The sequence below is a fragment of the Natrix helvetica genome (genome assembly GCF_964273705.1).
Source record: "Natrix helvetica genome assembly, chromosome: Z".
In the NCBI taxonomy this organism is placed as follows: domain Eukaryota; kingdom Metazoa; phylum Chordata; class Lepidosauria; order Squamata; family Natricidae; genus Natrix; species Natrix helvetica.
This window is the reverse complement of record NC_138554.1, coordinates 86172041-86192700: the sequence shown is the minus strand read 5'-3', so window position 1 is coordinate 86192700 and position 20660 is coordinate 86172041. Positions and strand designations below refer to the sequence as shown.

Sequence of the window (20660 nt, the reverse complement as noted above, 5' to 3'; positions counted from 1 at the left end):
TATTCATAGTTTACCACAATTGGGTAGGCTATTCTAATACATTTAATTATATGATGAGTTAATATGAGTTAGCATGATTTGTGAACCTCTCTATCTGTCCATATCAGGTTTCTGGTGAGGGAACAGATTGTTCTTGACAGAGATTTAGATTGATTGTGTACAGGAGACTTGCAAGAGAAAGTTGCAGTTTGCGTAGCTTTGCTTAATCTTTCTTACTGACTTATTTTTTCCTGTTTCTTACCAGATTATACATAGATATGGTTGCTCAGTAGAAGTGCTTCATGCTGGACTGAATTTCCTAAATTTAACTAAACTTTTAATAGGTTTTTTTCTCTTATGGGTACAACTTCTCTTTTGGAAGCAACAGCTCTCAATTAAGCTTTCAAAATTCCTCATGAGATTTGTGGGCAGATAATTTGGATGGATGATTTCTCCAACAGAATAATAACTGCTCTAGCAATTTTTCAAAACCAACAACCGTCCATGGTACCATTATTAAAATGATCCTTGAGAATTCCTTTATGAGACCTTCCCTTCGGATTCACTTGAAGCCTCAGAAGACAGCAGACCACTTGAGAGATGATTGTAATATGAAAGGTAGGACATTTTTATATTCTGTTTGGTCCTCCCATAATAATATCAAGGATAAATATATCCCTTCCTATATATATCATCATTCAAAGAAAAGAATTCAGGATAACTATGGTATTTCCAGTTATTAGTTCATGGAAACCACACAACACAAAAGCTACACAATGAAAGCAGAATAGCTGCACAAAGATTTAAATACAGGTCTGGATGGGTCGTCTTCTAAATCTAATACCATCATGCTATCCCATAGAGCATTATGTATCACCACAGTTCCTTGGGTGATATTGGCTCTCAGACATCTAAAAACAGAATTGTCACTATCATTTAATTGGTATATAATCTTTTCTAAAAGGTCTGTGCAGTCATAGACTTTAATTTAAGTTTTTGAAGGAACTTCTTCTCCATATTAACTGTCATACCAGATAAAAGTAATTCAACCAAAAAAGTGATTTTGACAAAACCATTGATAACAGACATATGGAAGATAAATCTAATAGTAAACAGAACCAAGGAACAGGAAGGTTAATAGCATGTTGGGAGGGGAAAAATTTAAGAGGTCTGGCCTTAAAAGAATCATTGTCAAAACCTGTTTAAAACTGGCTGAAAATAGACTGAGATGGCAAGGAGTTGTTCAAGAAAAATCCAGAGGATTTCATACACACACACACGCACGCACGCACGCACGCACACACACACACACACACAGAGTTAACAATTCATTACTTCTATCTCTGACCATGAGTACCATAAGAACAATGAAGAATAAAGATTTGCATTAATAGGTTATGTATTTCTGGTGAGTATAACTAGGTTATCTGTTGGGACACATGCTTAGCTGCTTAATGGAATTGTTTTCTTTCTGCTCCTGGTTAGCTGCAGATCTATTGTCTTAAGAGCAAACTATGTGGTCATGCCTGCTTTCCTTTTGCCACCGGACTCTTGTGAGATACCCTGTTCACTCAATCTAGGGATGAGCAGCTTTTTAAAAAAAAAGTTTTTCATTTATATGAAGTTCAGTTATACATATTTCTCCAGAAATGTACAACTGTATTCAGCAATATTACCACTTGCTGATTTTTTCTATGCAGCCAAAGGACAACAGTTGAATCTGAGTGAACTAAGAACTAATAATAAATACTACATATGCATCTTTTCCTGCTAATGTAGCCATGTGGATTTTACCTCTTCTGTCAATTTGATAGACTAAAAAAAAGTCTGCTTATTTTGAAATTGCTCGAATAAACATGTGAAATGTTCCTCTTCAATATTTTACAGCATGACATTTCACTCAATCTTTCATCTTTTCTCTGGTAAATATTACATAGATCCTCTAGCTATTCAAGTGGATTAAAAGCCTTTTAAAACATGCTTGACAACAAATAGTAAGTGCCTAATGAAAGTAAAGTTTAAATGAACATGTGACTTCTAGACCTTTCACAGCTCTGGCAGTTAATTTGATCTGCAGAAAAATATTAACTGAAAATTGAAGCAATAAATAGGACTTCCTGGAATATCGCTATATAAGGTATAAAACTATACCTTCAAAGTGTTATGTAATTATGATTGATTTTAAACATAATATATTTTTTCTACTGATGATACGAACAACAATATGTTGGTGGTATAGAATCAAATATCACACAGAACTATATGTGAGAAGCTTTATTTAAGCCAAATCACTGCATTTGAAATAAAAAGCCATGATCAAGCACCTGTATTTTATAAATAACTCTTGGTATTATTTATTTTAAAGGATTAAAAAAGGAATAGAACCTGTTTAAAGAAAGAAAATATAGGGTCAGGGCTTTAGCTATTTAGCTGCACTTTTACATTCATTACAAGCTATCTACGTTGTTCAAGTGTTGATAATGATGCTTTAAATAATTGCAGGTTTGAAATCAAAGTCTTAATCAAAGGTGGTTCCTGATAAATAAATAAATAAATAAATAAATAAAATAATAAATATTTATTTCTTAGCCGCACCCTCTCCCGAAGGACTCGGGGCGGCGTACAATGAAACATATGAAATAAATATGTGGACAAAACAAACATATAACAGAGACATATACCGAGACATACACAAGGAGGAGGTCGGCTGATGAATAAAAAACAATTAGAATACAGTGATTAAAAAACCTCTAAATAATTAAATATAATTAAAATACCCAATTAAAAACCCGTCAGGAGCGATATGGTTAGATCAAAGTTGAGCCAGGCCAGCTACTTGGAATAGGTGGGTCTTAAGCTTAATACGAAAGGAGCGGAGGTCAGAGGTATTCCTAATATCCGGAGGGAGGTCATTCCACAGGGCTGGGCCCGCCACAGAGAAGGCTCTACTCCTAGGCGCCGCCCCCCGACACTGTCTAGTGGACGGCACCTGGAGGAGGCCCTCTCTGTGCGAGCGGATTGGTCGCAGGGATGTATGGGGCAGAATACGATCCCACAAGTAACTAGGTCCTGAGCCATGGAGCGCTTTAAAGATTGTTATCAAAACCTTGAAACGCACCCGATAGACCACAGGAAGCCAGTGCAGCTCGCGCAGGAACGGTGTCACATGGGAGTACCTAGTACTCCCCATAATTACCCGCGCGGCTGCGTTCTGGACCAACTGTAGCCTCCGGGTGCATTTCAAGGGAAGCCCCATGTAGAGAGCGTTACAGTAGTCCAAGCGAGACATCACCAGCGCATGAGTGACTGTACGTAAGGCGTCCCGGTCCAGTAGGGGGCGCAATTGGCGCACCAGGTGAACCTGGTGGAACGCCCCCCTTGCCACGGCTGTCACATGGTCATCCATGGACAGCCGGGCATCCAGGAGGATGCCCAAATTGCGCGCCCGCTCCACGGGGGCAAGTTGAATGCCCCCAATGGCCAATGATGGAGTTAATTGGCTGAACCGGGGAGCTGGTACCCACAGCCACTCCGTCTTGGATGGGTTGAGCTTGAGTCGGTTGTCATCCATCCAGATCCGTACGGCTTCCACACACCGGGACATCACTTCGATGGCCTCGTTGGGGTGGTTCGGGGTGGAAAAGTACAGCTGAGTATCATCAGCGTACAGGTGGTATCCCACCCCGAAACCACGGATGATCTCACCCAGCGGCTTCATATATGTGTTGAACAGGAGTGGCGAGAGGACCGACCCCTGTGGCACCCCACAAGTAAGGGGGTGTAGGGTCGACCTCTCTTCTCCTGCCAACACACGCTGCGTCCGGCCAGAAAGGTAGGAGCCGAACCACCGCAAAACGGTGCCCCGGACCCCCAACCCCTCCAGCCGGCGCAGCAGGATACCATGGTCGATGGTATCAAAAGCCGCCGAGAGGTCTAATAGGACCAGGATAGAGGAACAACCTCTATCTCTGGCCCTCCAGAGATCATCCACCAACGCGACCAAGGCCGTCTCCGTGCTGTGACCGGGGCGGAAGCCGGACTGGCGCGGGTCTAGATAATCATTTTCCTCCAGATGACGTGGAAACTGGTAGGCCACCACACTCTCTACAACCTTCACCAAAAAGGGAAGGTTGGAGACAGGACGATAATTGGCCAGCTCCAAAGGGTCCAGGGAAGGCTTCTTGAGCAAGGGTCTCACCACCGCCTCTTTCAAGGCGGCCGGGAGAGACCCCTCGCTCAACGAAGCATTCACTAGGCCCAGGAGCCAGTCTCGTGTAACCTCCCAGGATGCCAGTACAAGCCAGGAGGGGCACGGGTCCAATAAACATGTGGTGGGTTGCAGTCGTCCACGCATTCTGTCCAAATCCTCGATGGCAACCAAGTCAAACTCCTCCCAGATCGATTCCTCAAGACTCGCCATGGACGTCTCCATTGGACCACTGACAGGGACCCAATCCCTCCGGATTTGAGCGATTTTATCCTGCAGATATTTACCAAATTCCTCTGCCCTGCCCTGTAGAGGGGCCTCCCGCGGCCTCTGAAACAAGAGGGAGCGGGACACCCGAAACAGGGCGGCAGGGCGGTTCTCCGCGGATGCAATGAGAGTGGCACAATATTGGCATTTGGCCACTCTCAATGCCACAAGGTACGTCCTTAAATGGGCTCGTGCCTGTGTTCGATCAAATTCGGAGCGAGAGGATCTCCAACGACTCTCTAGACGTCTCTTGCGGCATTTCATCACCCTTAGTTCCTCGGTAAACCAAGGGGCCAGGGTGGATCGTTGCCGCCGGAGAGGCCGCAAAGGCGCCACCCGGTTCAAGGCCCCGGTAGTCGCATTATTCCACGCGACCACCAGGTCCTCTACCCGGGGGCGGGTCAAGGTTACAGGAGGTGGCCCAAGCTCCGTCTGGAACCTATCAGGTTCCATCAGGCGCCTGGGGCAGAACCATCTGGTACTTTCCGGTTCCGCCTCCCCGCAGCGGGAGGTAGCACCAGGGAAGTCAAGACGAAGGAGTGAGTGATCTGACCATGACAGGGGAGTGATGGTTAAGTCCCCTCCTCCCAGATCACTCAGCCACTGGCCAGAGACAAAAACAAGGTCCAGAGTGTGTCCTCCCTCATGTGTCGGGCCCTGAATCATTTGAGTCAGGTCCATGGCTGTCATGGAAGCCATGAACTCCCGAACCCCCTCTGATGCTTCTCCCATCGATGGCAGGTTAAAATCCCCCATCACTAAAAGTTTGGGGGTCTCAACCGTCACCGATGCGATCAGCTCGAGGAGTTCGGGCAGGGCCGCTGATGTATGGCGAGGAGCCAGGTATACTATCAGCAGGCCCAACTGTCTCCCAGGGCCCCATTTCACAACAAGGGATTCACATCCGGACGTCTGTGGCACAGTAGACTCCCTTGGCTCTAAGTCCTCCCGAATAATTACTGCCACCCCACCGCCCCTTCCCTGGGCCCGGGGCTGGTGAAATGCTCGGTAGCCTGGTGGGCACATTTCCACGAGGGGAAGACCTCCCTCGTGGCCCAACCAGGTCTCCGTTATTCCCGCGAGGTCCGGCTCCCCCTCTAAAATTAGATCGTGAATGAGGGGGGCCTTGTTAACAACGGACCTCACATTGCATAACAACAGCCTCAGGCCTTGGGTCTGTAACTCTTGACCACCTAGAACGCGGGGGTTGGTACAAGCGACCGGGTGTAACCAGCAACCACGGTCTCCCAACCGACTGTAAGTTCTTAATCTGTCCTCGTATCTGCCCCTCCCTGCGACCGTTGGAATTAAAGAGCCCTGTATAGGAATGATATCCTCCCCCTCCTCCTCCCTTCCGCTCCTTCTGCTCGCGACCACACCTGGAGGCCCGGCTCTCACATCGCTCCTGATCTGACCCACCCACCCCACAACCCCTGAGCCCCCACCCCTACAAATTTTTAAAAAACAACTAACTAAAAAACCCCTAAGTCTCCGCTTCCTAACAACCTTTTACACTTAGTGTGCTGTTTCTTGAGCATTACAAAGATAACAGCAATGCTCAATTAAATATTACACCTGGCAATCATACCATGATCATGGTATGACTGCCACATGTAGTATTTAATTGGGCATTGATCATGGTATAATTATCCTCACTTGAACAACATAGGTACCTGGTAATGAATGTAAAAGTAGCAAATACACACACACACACACACACACAGAGCAATTGGGAACCCGCTGAGAGAGAAAAGTGTCTTTTACATCATCCTTTATCTCTTTTTGTTCTCATGCCAATTCCTGAACTCCCTCTTCTTCTCTGATTGTGTTTCTTTCTATCAGGAAGTTGAAATGCAAAAAAGTTTGAAATATATTTTGAACTAGCTGTACCCGGCCACGCGTTGCTGTGGCCCAGTCTGGTTAAATGGAAAAGAAAGAAAAGAGAAAGCGCAAGTCCCCTGGCAGAGGCGGCCCTCGCATGGAAGTGAGCCATGGTGGCCCCTGCAAGAGCCGCCATGGAGGATGCTCCCACAGGGCCCAACCTGGCCGAGCTGAGGAGGAGAGGAGGAGGAGGCAGCTGCCGCCCCCAACCAGGCTTCCCTCAGTGGTGGCGGTGAGAGGTGGTGGCCGGTGTCCCCTTAGGAGCAGGAGGAGGAGGAGGAAGGAGCTGCCCTTGGTGACATGGATGCAAGACGCCATCGCTGCTGCAGTCGCTGCCTCACGGGGCACCCAGCAGCCGCCCCAGCCCCGCTGCACCTCAGGCTGATACCGCCGCCACCCCATCGGAGCCCCCTTGGTGAGGCCTTAACTGGATCCCTGTGAGGGGGTGGAGAGCGTGTGCAGGTGGCTGGGCTGAGGAGACACTCTGCCTCCACCTCCTCTGGAGCTCTACTGGGCGTGGGGGGGGGAGGCCAACTTAAGAGTGGAAGGAGGTGGCTGAGGGATGGGGCAGGCGCCGCCCCACCGCAGACAGCAAGGGCCTGGTGGGAGGGGAGGAGAGAGAGGGGAGAGGGAGGCCAAAAGTCTTCAGCTCCCCTTGGTGGAAATGGCGAAGCTCGTCGGAGGAGGGGCGGAAAGGGGAAAGGGTGCAACCGCAGCCCAGCTACACATATAAAGGGACCGTTGGGACGAAGCTGGAGAGAGGCCGAACTGTTCTGAATATACTATACTCAAGAAATGAATGCTATGGTATAATGTGTGTTGCTTTTACGTCCAGCAGATGGCACTGGTTTTCAAAAAAGCATGTTTTTACAAAAAGCATGTTTTACCTGTCGCAGGTGTGACATCTATATAATATACATATATAAAAACATGTGTGTAGTCGAATGCAACGTTGTGTCAAAATTTCAAAGCAATCGGTGAAGAACTTTCAGAGATTTGAGATTTTGAACAAACAAACATTACATTTTTATTTATATAGATAAATATATGATAAAAGAAAGCAGGCAAAGGGAGTGGGGAGAAGCCATGATGTTAGGAAATATGGTGCTCAGGTTGGAATTTATGTTATGTACGCTGAAAGGGAGATAGTTGTCATAGTGCCAGATCTGGAGATTTGTCCTACAGAAATCCCAAGGCAATTTAAATCACAATTTGTCTTAGCAAGAATGCCCTACACCAAGCTGAAAGAAAATTGGACAAAGGGATTTCAATTTTGTTTTGAAATATAGAAAAGAACAGGCTTAGTTGGACTTAAATCATTTTAACAGAAGCCAGCATTATTTCTGTTTAAAAATGGTATCTTCCTGTTTCAAAGAAGAAACACTGATGAAGATGAAGACTTTGCACACAGCACTGCATGAAAAGGGAGAGTTGGCTTTTAGAAAATCAAAAAGAGGAAATGAAAAACGTTTCAAAATAACTTTTAATAGATTCAAAACTCCATTAATTTCAAAAGAACAGTTATCTTGTTCCAAACTTTTATAACATGACATGAACTACTAGTTGGCATTCTTATTCACCAGAAGAGACAGACCAGGAGTAGAAATGAAAGTAAAAATGTTCTCTAATCTATTTTAAGAATATACATTCTTAAACTTAAAAATGCACATGCCTTCGCATTACATTAAATGTTCTTATTTCAAATATACAAATGCCCTTTCTTCCTTCTAGAGGTTTTCCCCTTTCTTCTACAGTGGAAAAGATCCTATAGAGTTGATCTTCACTAGACAGTGTTAATTGAAAATAATAAAATAATAAAGAATATATAATATTCATATGTACACTAGGTGAGCTCGTACTAATCATAATCATAATTAATTTAAAAATCTTCACCCGAGTTTCATTAAGACATAATAGAAAACTATGGTTTTTATTACAAGCCTGCAAGCCTGAAAATGCATTTGATTTTAACCACTACTTTCTGAGTTCAAATATTACGGGAAAGTAGTTTAAATTTTTAAAAAATCCCCTATGATATGAGGACAACAACAAGATGCTGGGAAATACGTGAACCCAAAACAATCCCGAACAGGGCTCAAAGAGGCTGGGGTAAAAATTCTTATAAAATAAGGTAGCTATCCCACTGACAAAATAAATTAATCTCCAATTACATTGTTACATCTGCACCCATATTCCCTAATAGAAATACTCCAAAAGATGTTGATATGTTTAAAAAGATTACATAGAGCCATTAATTATTTTTCCTTAAAATGTGACCCAGCGTGAATAAGGAACCCTTTTCTGTTTTAGTAGGGGCAACATTGCCACACCATGCTTGCTTTGAAAAGCCCTTTGATTTGCTTTTCTGTTTAGCTTTAGAAATAACATTAGGAAATCCTGCTGACTTCTAAAAAGTCTGCAGTCATGGATTATGAGGTGTCAATCATTTTGTTTACTTTCAGTTCTTAGTGCTTGTATTTCACAGGCTTCCATCACGACAGGCTTTTACTGTTATGTTCTTAAAATATAGTGGAGCCTTGGGAAAAGGCTTCTTCTCAGGTTGAAAGGGAATCCTGTCAGCCTTGCAAGAATCATCCAAGCATACAGAGTAAAGTTATGTTGTCTCCAAAAATCTTATTCTGCCACCAATAGCTGTTCATCATTGATATCCTTTGCCCTCAGGCTGACATTTCTTAAAAACAGAAAAGTATTTGGAGATTCAGAATAGAGCATTCTTTTCAATTATTTTATATCCTTGACAATTAACTCCTGAGAAACTAAAGTGATTAAGAATCACTTACATGGACCTTAATTTTTTGAAGTATTTGAAATATTGACTACAATTTGTATATGTGTGTTTATGCATTATTTTTTTATGTCATAAGAGACCTGACATAGATCCTGAATGTATACACATAAGTACCATCACTAGAATACCCATGAAGAGACCTCTCAGCATTTTTCTTTAAAAATATATGGTGAGGACAAAAGAAAAACTACTAAAAAAGCTAAAAATCTGATATTACTTGTAAATAGTTCATTTGGCTATAACAAGAGTAAAAATGATAGTCCCATGCATATGTGGATGAGAAATTATTTAGCCACATATTTTAAGATAAACATTGCTTTCCTGAAACAATATGTTAATTAAAAGTAATTATCACAAAAACTGTACAGGTTATGCAATGAAGTTTTCTAATCAAAAGATATGTACAAAAATGTATAAACTTGGAAAAAGTGTCCATAACAGTGTGTATACATTTGTGAATATACTTAATGCTTTGTATTAAAAGAGATTGTTTGCAAAATGTTGCTTATGAAGAAAAATGCAGAACAAATGTATCCCTTCAGGAGAAATAAAGAAACAATATGATGGAGTTCTTAGGTAGTAGATTCAGAGATGACATTGCAGACGTTTATTGGGTAACATCATGCCAGTCATCAATTCTCAGTGCAAATTACTTCACATCTTTGTACTTGTCACTAAAAATTGGAAGAAGGAGCCATGTATCTGTCTTTTCATTCATGAAAAAAAAAAGATATAACCCTCACATGAAATTTAAAAATGGACCACGCATCTCTCTTAAAATATAAAGTTGACTTATTAGCAAAATAAGGTGAAACAGAACAGAATGGAGGTGAATCAAATATCACAGTGGCTTTTTCCTGAAGTGTGAATGTTTTAAATGAATGGGGATTTAAAATTCTTTTTCTACCCATCTTTTTTCTAAATGAGCTGTTTTATTTGTATCTTGCATTGAAAGGATTTCTTGAAAAGCCTTATAAAAACATACATGGCTAATGAATTACTAGTATACTGACTTCTTGGGTAAGCAAAAGTTGTGCAAGTCTCTCTACTTCACCCCATTACTTTATTATGGCAGATCCTTCTGCAGGGACTTGGCTATGTTGTTCATTAGGAGTCAAGACTGACACAGATACATACATACTCTACAATATACAGTTTAAAAAAATCAAAACTCCCCTCCCCCAACACAGATAAGCTTTCTCCCAAACATGAATACATTAAAACTCCCACTTATGCATGGAGATTCATCATCTGCAGCTAATGGACATTAAACATATGCTCACTACTGGTATACTCACTACAATGTGTTGGTTCTTCATATATTTAATGCATGCATTTACCATCTGTCATAAATAAAAATATACAAAATTTTGAATTTGAGGCACAATCCTAACAGAATCCATGGTTATGCATTCTGAAATTATTTCATATCAGTAAATAAGACATTTAAACTGGTAGAAAAATCAGAGAATGTCAAATAGTTAAGTTGAATCTGTAGAACTCACTTATATGAAGAGCAAAGTCACTCACTGAACTCAGATTTTGGAACTGAGCTTGAAAATTTGTATTATGCTTCTATCACCTTATGTTTTAGATGTATTAGCATTTGACCAGCTTATTTGCAAATCTAATTGATATTTATATTTCTCAATTAATTTGAAATATTTTTATTCTGTTGGTTTAAGTGATGTTATTTGAAAGACTTTCATAATATTATATAGCATCATTAGGAGACTATAAAGCTATATAATTCAAACTGGCTGAGGATAAATAAATATAAAAATAAAGTTTTAGTTAAAAGTAGCACTAGACTTTAACTTTAAATTTTTTTTTAAAGAGAAAGTTTGAAAATCTATTTATTTCATAGTTCAAAGATCACAAACCTTCAGTCTGCGATCTTGGTCACCGCTGCAAAGGGAATTTACAGACACCTTAAATGCCTTCCAAGCTGGGTTTAAGTTATTCATCACCACCTAGAAATTAAAGGAAAAGAATCTTATTTCAACCTAAAACACAAAGCTATAATAATGATTTAAAATAGTCCTTTGTTATAAATACATTTTTTAATTGGCAAGAATAATTAAGCTTTACGAATAATTAAACATTGCATCTTTGCCTACACTTTTTGATATACTTTTTGAATGCTTTTTTCTTGCCAATACAGAACATGTTTGGTAAGCAATGGCTTTCACATTTGAGGTTCTTTGCAGGCCTTTTTTTTTCATTGGGCTCCTTTCCAAAGCACTTTAAAATCACTGGGAATCTTTTTTTTACTTATTTCCTTTGCTTTGGGTGAAGCAAAAATAAAGAATACTGAATGAGAAAACAGGGGCTTTGTTATATACATTTGATCAAAAAATAAACACAAATAAATAAAATAGTGAAAAAAGAGATTAAAAATATATATACTTTCAAAATCAGGGAAAGGAGATTCACTCCAGAATGAAGAGAAGTACTGGGAAGAAATTTATAATCTGTTGGTGCATCTTACATTCCACTGATAAAACCTAGATGATTGAAATATTGGGGACACTCTGATATAAGAAAACTAAGTGATGAACTGAAGAACATTAAGAAAGATATTTTGGAAAAATATCCCCCCAAAAAACCAGGACAAGCATGTTTTTTTGTGGTTGTGAACACAGTTTTTTTAAAATTCCATTAGCCACCGAAGACAAAACAGCACTGCATTTATATTGTGGGGGATCTGAAGTTGAAATTTTAAATCAGTAAAGCTTTTGGAGAAGTTAATGTTTTTTTAAAGGTGCATTTTAAAGATATATTTATCAACCCTCTTTTCTCCTCCCCTTAAGATTTAAGCAGCGTAAGATGAATATTTTGCCACTATATTTTAACAGCACATTTCTGGGACCTTCTGGAGGCCATTAAAATGGGGCTGAAGAATTGCATGCAGTGTTTAGCCTGGGAAAGATGTAATTAAAGGTCATAACTATTTGAAAATATATATCATGATGTCGCAATTACCAATATATTATTCCAAAGAATTCAAACTACAATGTAGATTCTAAGCACAAGGAAAATAACTTAGATTAAATGTTAGAACAAACATTCTGTTGGAAAACACTGTCTTAGATACTGTCCTTCTGTTACACATTTGCAAGCAACCTAGATGACTGCCATTTCCATAACGATTTGCTCTTATTCTCTTTGTCAACACTTAAGAAAACTCAGAATAAACATAGGAATTTCCCACATGTTATATCTTTGTCATATGATTTCAAATTCAGACACTGCTGGAATATTCAAGAATGTGTCCAATGAGAATTTACATAGTGCTATGTTAACAACGAAACAGCGATATAAAAGTAAAACAGATTAAAGAAGTATTAGAACCAATAGTGCTTGGTAAGCAAATGTTTTAAGGGTGGGAGCTGTCTACACTTTTTCCTTCTTGGGTCAGCTAAGGGAACAAAGTTGGTGAGCTTGGAATACAAACTAAATTTATAGAGAGACCCTAAAGAAATGAGTTGCTCCCAACCTCATAATGAGAAGATGGCATGTTCAGTAACCATAGACTGTCTTTGGGTAGAAGATTAGAAATGGGGATAAAATGGGTCAAATTTTATTATATAAAGCCATCATAACATATATATGTCTTTTTAGTTGGCATTTTGGGTTTTGCGAATGAGAGTGAGGACACACCTGATCACCGTTATAGTTTTCTTTCTGTTTAGACTGAAACAACTACTTTTCTGCTGAAATGATAAGTTTCCAGGGAGAAGATTTTGCTATAACAAATGTCTTTAATCATGTGCTAGAAATAATTTTTCCAGAGCACTGCTGGCAACATTACATTTACACTAGCATAGAAGTAATACAGCGATCACAACATACTGTACTGGGTTCTGATCTTATCAATGGACAGAAAGACATTGATACAAAGAATGATTACAATTTTTAGTTATTTTATAATGCCTTGATTTACATTTATGGGATCATTTTAGCAGAAAATGAGGAGAAAAGACGCATCAATTGCAATGTGCTGTTTATACTATCCAAATTATGCATGCAATCCAAGTACAATTACATTTTCCATAACACTCGCACCATTTGTGAACTTTTCCAGATAGTATTTAAATGATTATTTATTCCTTGAATATTAAAGCACTTGCTCATTATGCTATTAATACAAAAGAATGGCACAGCACAATACCAAAGCTTTCCACTCCAGTTAAAATCAGGCTTTCACAATCACTTTTGCTTTTAAAAGTCTGAATAATTCACCACTCTTTCCGTTTTTGAGCAAACATTTTGACAGTGTAGTCAAATAGTTTTAAAATAATTTCCTTATATTAAATAAAGATACATATTGTGTTATTTGTATGGTTTGCTTTTGAATACACAATATATATGTTTTGCAACCAGAAGGAATGAACAGGAACTATACTCTAGGGGAGGGCTAATACTTCGTCTTTTATTCTGGTCATAATCTACATTAGCATTTCTCAACTTTGTCAATGTTAAATGTGTGAACTTCAACTCCCAGCTTTCACTACCCCATCCTGGATGGAGAATTCTTGAAGTTAAGAAGCCCACACATCTTAAAATTGCAAGATTGGGAAACATTGATCTAGATCAAGGTCCTCAATTAGCAAGATAGTGAGCTTCCATTTGTTTCAGTGGAAGTTTCCCATCCATGCAAATAGCAAGTGTAAGATCTGAGTGTTTATAGCTGCATCAGCATTAAACAGTCCAGCATGAAGAGAAGAAATTAGGTTAAGAGTGTAACAATGACAAAGAATGAAACTGAAATATATCCTGCTGTTTTCCTAGTCCACAATCAAGCTTTTCTTAAATTTAGCAAGGCTATAACTCTTCAGTTACACTCTAGAAACAGGATATAATAATATTTATAATGTAGCACTTTTTGAAGGCCAAAATCTCTGCTATAGCATCACAGACAAGAATCACATTGGCTGTAATTCAATGGCTGTATTAAAAAAAGAGGGACACAAGTAAAACAATACTCAAATGAAATTGTGAGTTTACAAATGCACATTTTATTTAGGTGAGTATGTTTGTGTAAGTGTGTGATATTTTTCAACTTACCTCGGTCCTATGAACAAGCTGTTGGGTTGCATCATCATTCATTCGGAAGATTTCCAGAAAGGGATCAGATTTGCTGAAGAAATCCTGAAATGGAAAACATGGCACTTTTTTATGGTCAAAACTCTTGGATTATTTTACACAATCTTATTTGCTTAACTATTGAATAGGGGAAAAGGCCTTTTTTGTTTAATTTTTCAATCAATATCTGTTTCTATTTCACTTGGTTCTTTTCAAGTAGTCTCATTTGTTCCAGTATAAGAACTTCATCCTATCTGTGAAATGGTGGTGATACTATTATGGCTTGGGCTGGCTTTGCTGCTTCTGAACCAGAGTAGCTTGGCACAAAGTTAATGTCTTGGAATAGTCAAAGCAAAGTCCTGACTTTAATCTGGAAAGACCTGAAGTGAGCAATTCTCAGTCTACCAATATCCATGAATTGAAGCTATTCCATAGGGAGGCAAGGAACTAAAATTCTCCAAGCAGATTTATAGGACTGATCAATAATTATTGGAAATATTTAGTTGCAGTTATTTCTAGCCAATAGGGAACACCAGTTATTGAAAACAAAAATTCACATATTTTTGCCAGGTACAAATATGCAGCCTTCGGTCATGAAGAAGCTTTTTGACTCACTTAATAATGCAATAATACAATAGCAGAATTGGAAGGGACCTTGGAGGTCTTCTAGTCCAACCCCCTGCCTAGGCAGGAAACCTATACTGTTTCAGACAAATGGCTATCCAACATCTTCTTAAAGACTTCCAGTATTGGGGCATTCACAACTTCTGGAGCAAGCTGTTCCACTGATTAATTGTTCTAACTGTCAGGAAGTTTCTCCTCTGTTCTAAGTTGCTTCTCTCCTTGATTAGTTTCCACCCATTGCTTCTTGTTCTACCCTCAGATGCCTTGGAAAATAGTTTGACTCCCTCTTCTTTGTGGCAACCCCTCAGATATTGGAACACTGCTATCATGTCTCCCCTAGTCCTTCTTTCTATTAAACTAGACATACTCAGTTCCTGCAACCGTTCTTCATATGTTTTAGTCTCCAGTCCCCTAATCATCTTTGTTACTCTTCTCTGCACTCTTTCTAGAGTCTCCACATCTTTTCTACATCGTGGCGACCAAAACTGAATGCAGTATTCCAAGTGTGGCATTACCAAGGCATTATAAAGTGGTATTAACACTTCATGTGATCTTTATTCTATCCCTCTGTTGATGCAACCTAGAACTGTGTTGGCTTTTTTGGCAGCTGCTGCACACTGCTGGCTCATATTTAAATGGTTGTCCACTAGGACTCCAAGGTCCCTTTCACAGTTACTACTGTTGAGCAAGGTACCACCTATTCTGTACCTGTGCAATTCATTTTTGTTGCCTAAATGTAGAACCTCACTCTTTTCACCATTGAACTTCATTTTATTAGATAGTGCCCAATATTCTTAAATGGGTTTTCTTTATCTCTCTTTCTGTAGAAAATAGAATATATTTTAGGTCATTGGTAAAGAGAAATATTGAATAGAGGTCCAAATTTTAAGTGTGTGTGTGTATGTCTGTCTGTCTGTCTGTGTGTAATTTTCCCTTTCAGATAATGTACAATGATTTTGTTCATCACTGCCTGACACTTTAAGATGGCAAGACAAATGAAAATAGTAGCCATCATCCTATGAATAAGTAACAGTTGGTGACTTCCCCACTTGGAATTACATTTTTAAAAGTTTGGGCAATCTCAATTTGATTACATAAACACAACCTTTTCCTTAATTTAAAAAATGTTCTTCTAAATGCACAGGCCTGGTTTTTTCAGGTGGTTTTCCTGAACACTTCTGATTTTTCACCTTGATCTTCTACCAAGTACAAATTATTTGTTTGTGCTTAGATATTTTTGGAAATGTATCTCAGATTATCTAGATATTTTTTCTTTCTATAAATGAGAAGTAGTCAACTTCAACTGAATACAAAATATTGCTAGATAAAATCTTAATAACACCTCTAATGCAGAAACACATTTGGCAGTTTTTCATATATAGTTAACAGATACGTATACCAAATTCACTGAACTCTCAGAAGAAATGAATATGTTACAGTTCATTTCATCAAAGCGTATTTATGTATTTGAATTTATAATAAATAAACCATTCCAAAAAATAAAAAGAAAAGTAAAAAGAAACAGTTTTGAGGTTAAAACACTCAAAGAGAAATAGGAATAGCACTTAGACTTATATACCGCTTTACAACTTTCTCTAAGCATTTTACAGAGTCAGCATATTTCCCCCAACAATCTGGATCCTGATTTTACTGACTCAGAAGGATGGAGGGGTAAGACAACCTTGAGCTGGTCAGGATCAAACTGCAATACTGCATTCTAACCACTGCACCACCAGAGTTAAATAGAGTATACATTAAAATATATATGTGTGTATTTGTGTTACAACCCCTGGTATGACTAAATACCTATTTCCCTGGCTCAACTGATAAGGAAGAGAACCCGTGGCTTAGTGGTTAAGACTCCTGCCTAAGATATATACAGCCCAGGTTCTAATCCCAGTAAGGGTATGGCTAGCTGATGAGAGCTAATTAGCTCAAAATAGTTCTATCCTAGTCTCCCTTTATTTATTTATCAGTACAATTACAACACAAATATAAAATATATATGTATATACATACATACATACATATATACATACATATATACATACATACATACATACATACATACATACATAAAAGATAAGCAATATATATCAAAATTTTTAGGCAGCTGAATATCTGGTGATACCCCTGCTTAGAAGAGGCAAAAATCTCATCCTTTAATAAATTGGTTATTATTAAATGAAGCATTATTAATTCAGTTTGTCATGCTGTGTAGAAAAGACATGATAAAATTTAGATGTGGGGAAATATTTCTATTTCCTTCTGTGGATTATGAAAAAAATGTTCTTGTATAGGAACACTGAAATCGTTTTCTAACTGGGAAGATTATAGGACATTCTAGGAGGTGAAGATAGAACTCTCCTGTGGGTTGGTAAAGGATATTTGTTAAATATGCCACATTAGAAAATTATCTCCCATACAATCTTGCTGCTATAGGATTATTTATTAGTTTTACAGACTAATAAAAAGTCAAGAGATAATCTGGTAAATAAGACAGCAGCAATTTTCCATTGCAATATCTGCAAAAGGGTCTATCTCTTCTTCACTTTATTCAGTAATTAAACAAAAATGGAGTATAGGTCCACTTTGGGATAACTCAGAGGATATGTTACTTCTATATGAATAATAATCACCTGTGGAAATTCCTAATTAACTCACTTGATTTGGAGGATTGACACATAATCTTGTTTGCTTCAGAGTCGATTGAGTCTGGAACATCCCTAGGAAAAACTCAGTTGCTGAACTTAATAACCGTAATGATAATTGCCTTCTTTTCAAGGCACTGTGTTCACCAGATTATGGAGTACATTTGTGTAAAAGAAAAATCAACTATTGGTGCACCTGTTCTTTTGTATCTTGGGGCGTGCCTTTCTCCCCTTCTCCATTGTATCTTTCTTGCATAACCGGAAGTTTTCAAACTATATTTAACAGATTCCTATAATTTCATACTATCTAAAAATGTGACTACCTTAAGTCTCTGGAAAATTAAACATAATGAGCAGAGGTTAAAACTTCATAGTCAAGAACAAACTGTTCTCCCAATAAAGATAATTTACTTTTCAGCTGAGCCACAAAACAAAGGTCTTGGATATTTAAGAGTGATTAAAGATACCTAACTTAGGGATGCTATTAACCTTTGCACTTAGTCAAGCTATAGATTCATTATACTTTGCTAACCTAAATATTGCTGGCAGTTTTAATTAGATTTGTGGTTACATATACAGACTATGCTGCAAACATTGCATGTATTCATACAATATTAGAAAGATTCTTTTTTTAAAAAAAGGAAAGTCTTCTGTCTTTTCTATTTAAAGAATCAAATTTTGCTGTAATATAGGAACTTTTATAGTTGAAATATCTGCACCACAATAGTAGAGATCGATATGGCCTGAACCTTTGAGGAGATATACTAAACTGCACTTAATTAAGTATGTGAATCTCAGCAAAGGCGTAAGTGGATATTTGTAAAAAGAAATCCAAGTTTGTTTCATGATCGACAGAATTTTGCCTTTTGGTGGCCGTTTTTTTTACAAGAGGCCTCTCACTGATTTAAATGGCAGTAATAGTAAGCGTTACCATTATCAGCGTCTTAATTAGTACCAAACAGGAGTTACCGTATTAATCGTATCATGCAATATTGTTAAAAAATCTGGAAAATTAAATGGTGGTATCCCAATTCAGCCCCTCAGCAAGAGGCCATTGCACAATTAGTTTGAACTTAGTTCAAAGGGTCCCTTGCTTGGATGCAAATCCTGGATTTCATGACCTCATCTTTTCCAGTTTGAACATGGAAAACCATGAGTTGTTGATGTTAGTTCAAGAGTGTTATTTAATTTGCATCAATTGTACAACTATATTAATTGATTATTCGGGTAAGAATGTTATAGCAAAAGTGGATTCATTTGATCAGAAATGATATACCATATTTTTCACAACAGCAACAACAACAGCCTTTATTGTCATTGTACATCATGTATACAACAAAATTGGTTTAGCCTCTACTGGTGCAATCCATAACAAAAAAAAATACAAAACAACATGAATAGTATAGAAAATAATCCTTATACAAGTAATGGGAGAGGGGAACTAGTCATACATTTCCATATATACATTGAGTGATTGTGATTGTGTTTAGGAATCTGACAGCCTGTTCTGACCCCCTCCTCTTGTATACCAAGACACTCCGACACAAAGTCTCTTCAAAGATGTTTATTGACATACAGGTTCCACCTTGGCAGCAATCCAGACTGCCAAGGTCAAGATAGCACTCTGGGCAGCAATCCAGCTACAGCGACACCCCTTGGCAGCAATCCAGCTACCAAGCTCCAGATAATCACCTTAGCAGCCAAGGTCCAGGGAACAGATTGACAGTAATCCAGGTAAAATCTTTAGCAGCAATCCAGCCTGCCAAAGTACGACACAGATCTGAGCTTCTCCAACTCCAATGATCAGTTGATTCCTGCAAAGGGTGTGTCCACAAGCAGTCCCTTTATAGTCTGGAGAGGAGTCTAATGATCAGCAGCTGAGAGCCATTACCTCCGGTAATTGCTCAATTGCTCCTTACGCCGGGTAGCACGTCGGTAACGAGCATCTAATAGCTCACTGCTGTCTGACTCACTGTCCTGTGACTCCTCTCCACTGCTCCAAGGCATGACATCAGGAGCCCCCTTCCTTTGGCTTTCACCACTGCTCCATGCCTCAGGCGCCCCCTGGTGGCCAACCAGCCTCTCTGCGCCCTGCTCAGCGTCGGAACCCTGTCCAGGGTCCCCCACCTCCTCTCGAGCCGACTCAGAGGACACCTCGCTGTCGGAGTCTGGTGGCAGCGGCACCGGCACCGGCTGGGCCACAACACTATCCCTCACCGCAGGGCCCTTCCCCCGGGCCTGACGCTCGGGATGCGGTCGGGAGGGAAAACGTCCATGATAGGCCTGCACCAAAGCTGGAGCATGCACAGCCGTCGCATCGGTCCAGGTCCCCCCGTCCGAGTCCTCGTCCGCCCAGTCGACCAAATACTGGAACCGACCCTTGAGCCATCTCGAGTCACGGATCCGGGTCACTCTGTGCAATGGCCGTGCATGCACCTCAGGCGACGACGGCAGGGGCGAAGAGGGATGTCGGAGAGGACAATCCGACCGCTCAGGGATCAGGAGCGAGCGATGGAACACCGGGTGTACTCGCATCGAGCGCGGGAGGGTCAGGCGATAGGCCACTGGATTGATAACGGCCTCCACAGGGAACGGCCCCAGATACCGGTGGTCCAACTTCCTCGTAGGCCGGTGGGACGGAAGATGCCGCGTGGACAACCACACGCGATCACCCACGGCCAATTCCGGCACCGCACGGCGAGACCTGTCCGCCACCCTCTTGTAATCCTCCTTCGCCTGATTCAAGTAGCGGCGCACCATCTGGTGAACCGCCTGAAGCTCAGAGAGGAAATCCTGCGCTGCGGGGACCGGAGAGTCCATGGGGGTGAGAGGGAAAAAACGTGGGTGGTACCCGACGTTCGCCATGAAAGGCGTCATCCGTGTGGAGGAGTGCTGCGAGTTGTTGAACGCAAACTCCGCCACGGCGAGGTACTCCGCCCAATTGTTCTGCTGCTGGTTCACGAAGCAGCGCAGATATTGTTCCAGAATCCCAATCACCTTCTCCGTCCCTCCATCGGTTTCGGGATGGTGCGCCGAGGACAGACAAACTTGAACGTCAAGAGCGGCCATCAGCCCTTTCCAGAACTGGGCCGTGAATTGTGTACCACGATCGGAGACGACCCGGTCAGGTAGGCCGTGCAGCCGGAACACGTGC

At 40.2% G+C, this 20660-nt stretch overlaps 1 protein-coding gene across 5 annotated transcripts in view; it reads right to left on the bottom strand.

Annotated features, from left to right (window-relative positions):
* Window positions 1-20660, bottom strand: part of CPNE4 (copine 4) — a 318853-nt gene that overhangs the window by 66191 nt on the left and 232002 nt on the right. For 3 of the 5 annotated variants that reach the window (XM_081971084.1, XM_081971085.1, XM_081971087.1), the window contains exons 6-7: window positions 14214-14297; window positions 11027-11116 (exon numbers count right to left, since the gene is read on the bottom strand). In XM_081971084.1, the coding sequence (XP_081827210.1) occupies window positions 11027-11116; window positions 14214-14297 (174 nt within the window). Of the gene's footprint in view, window positions 1-10441; window positions 10487-11026; window positions 11117-14213; window positions 14298-20660 lie in introns of all 5 variants that reach the window. The other 2 variants (XM_081971083.1, XM_081971086.1) reach the window with 2 other exon arrangements.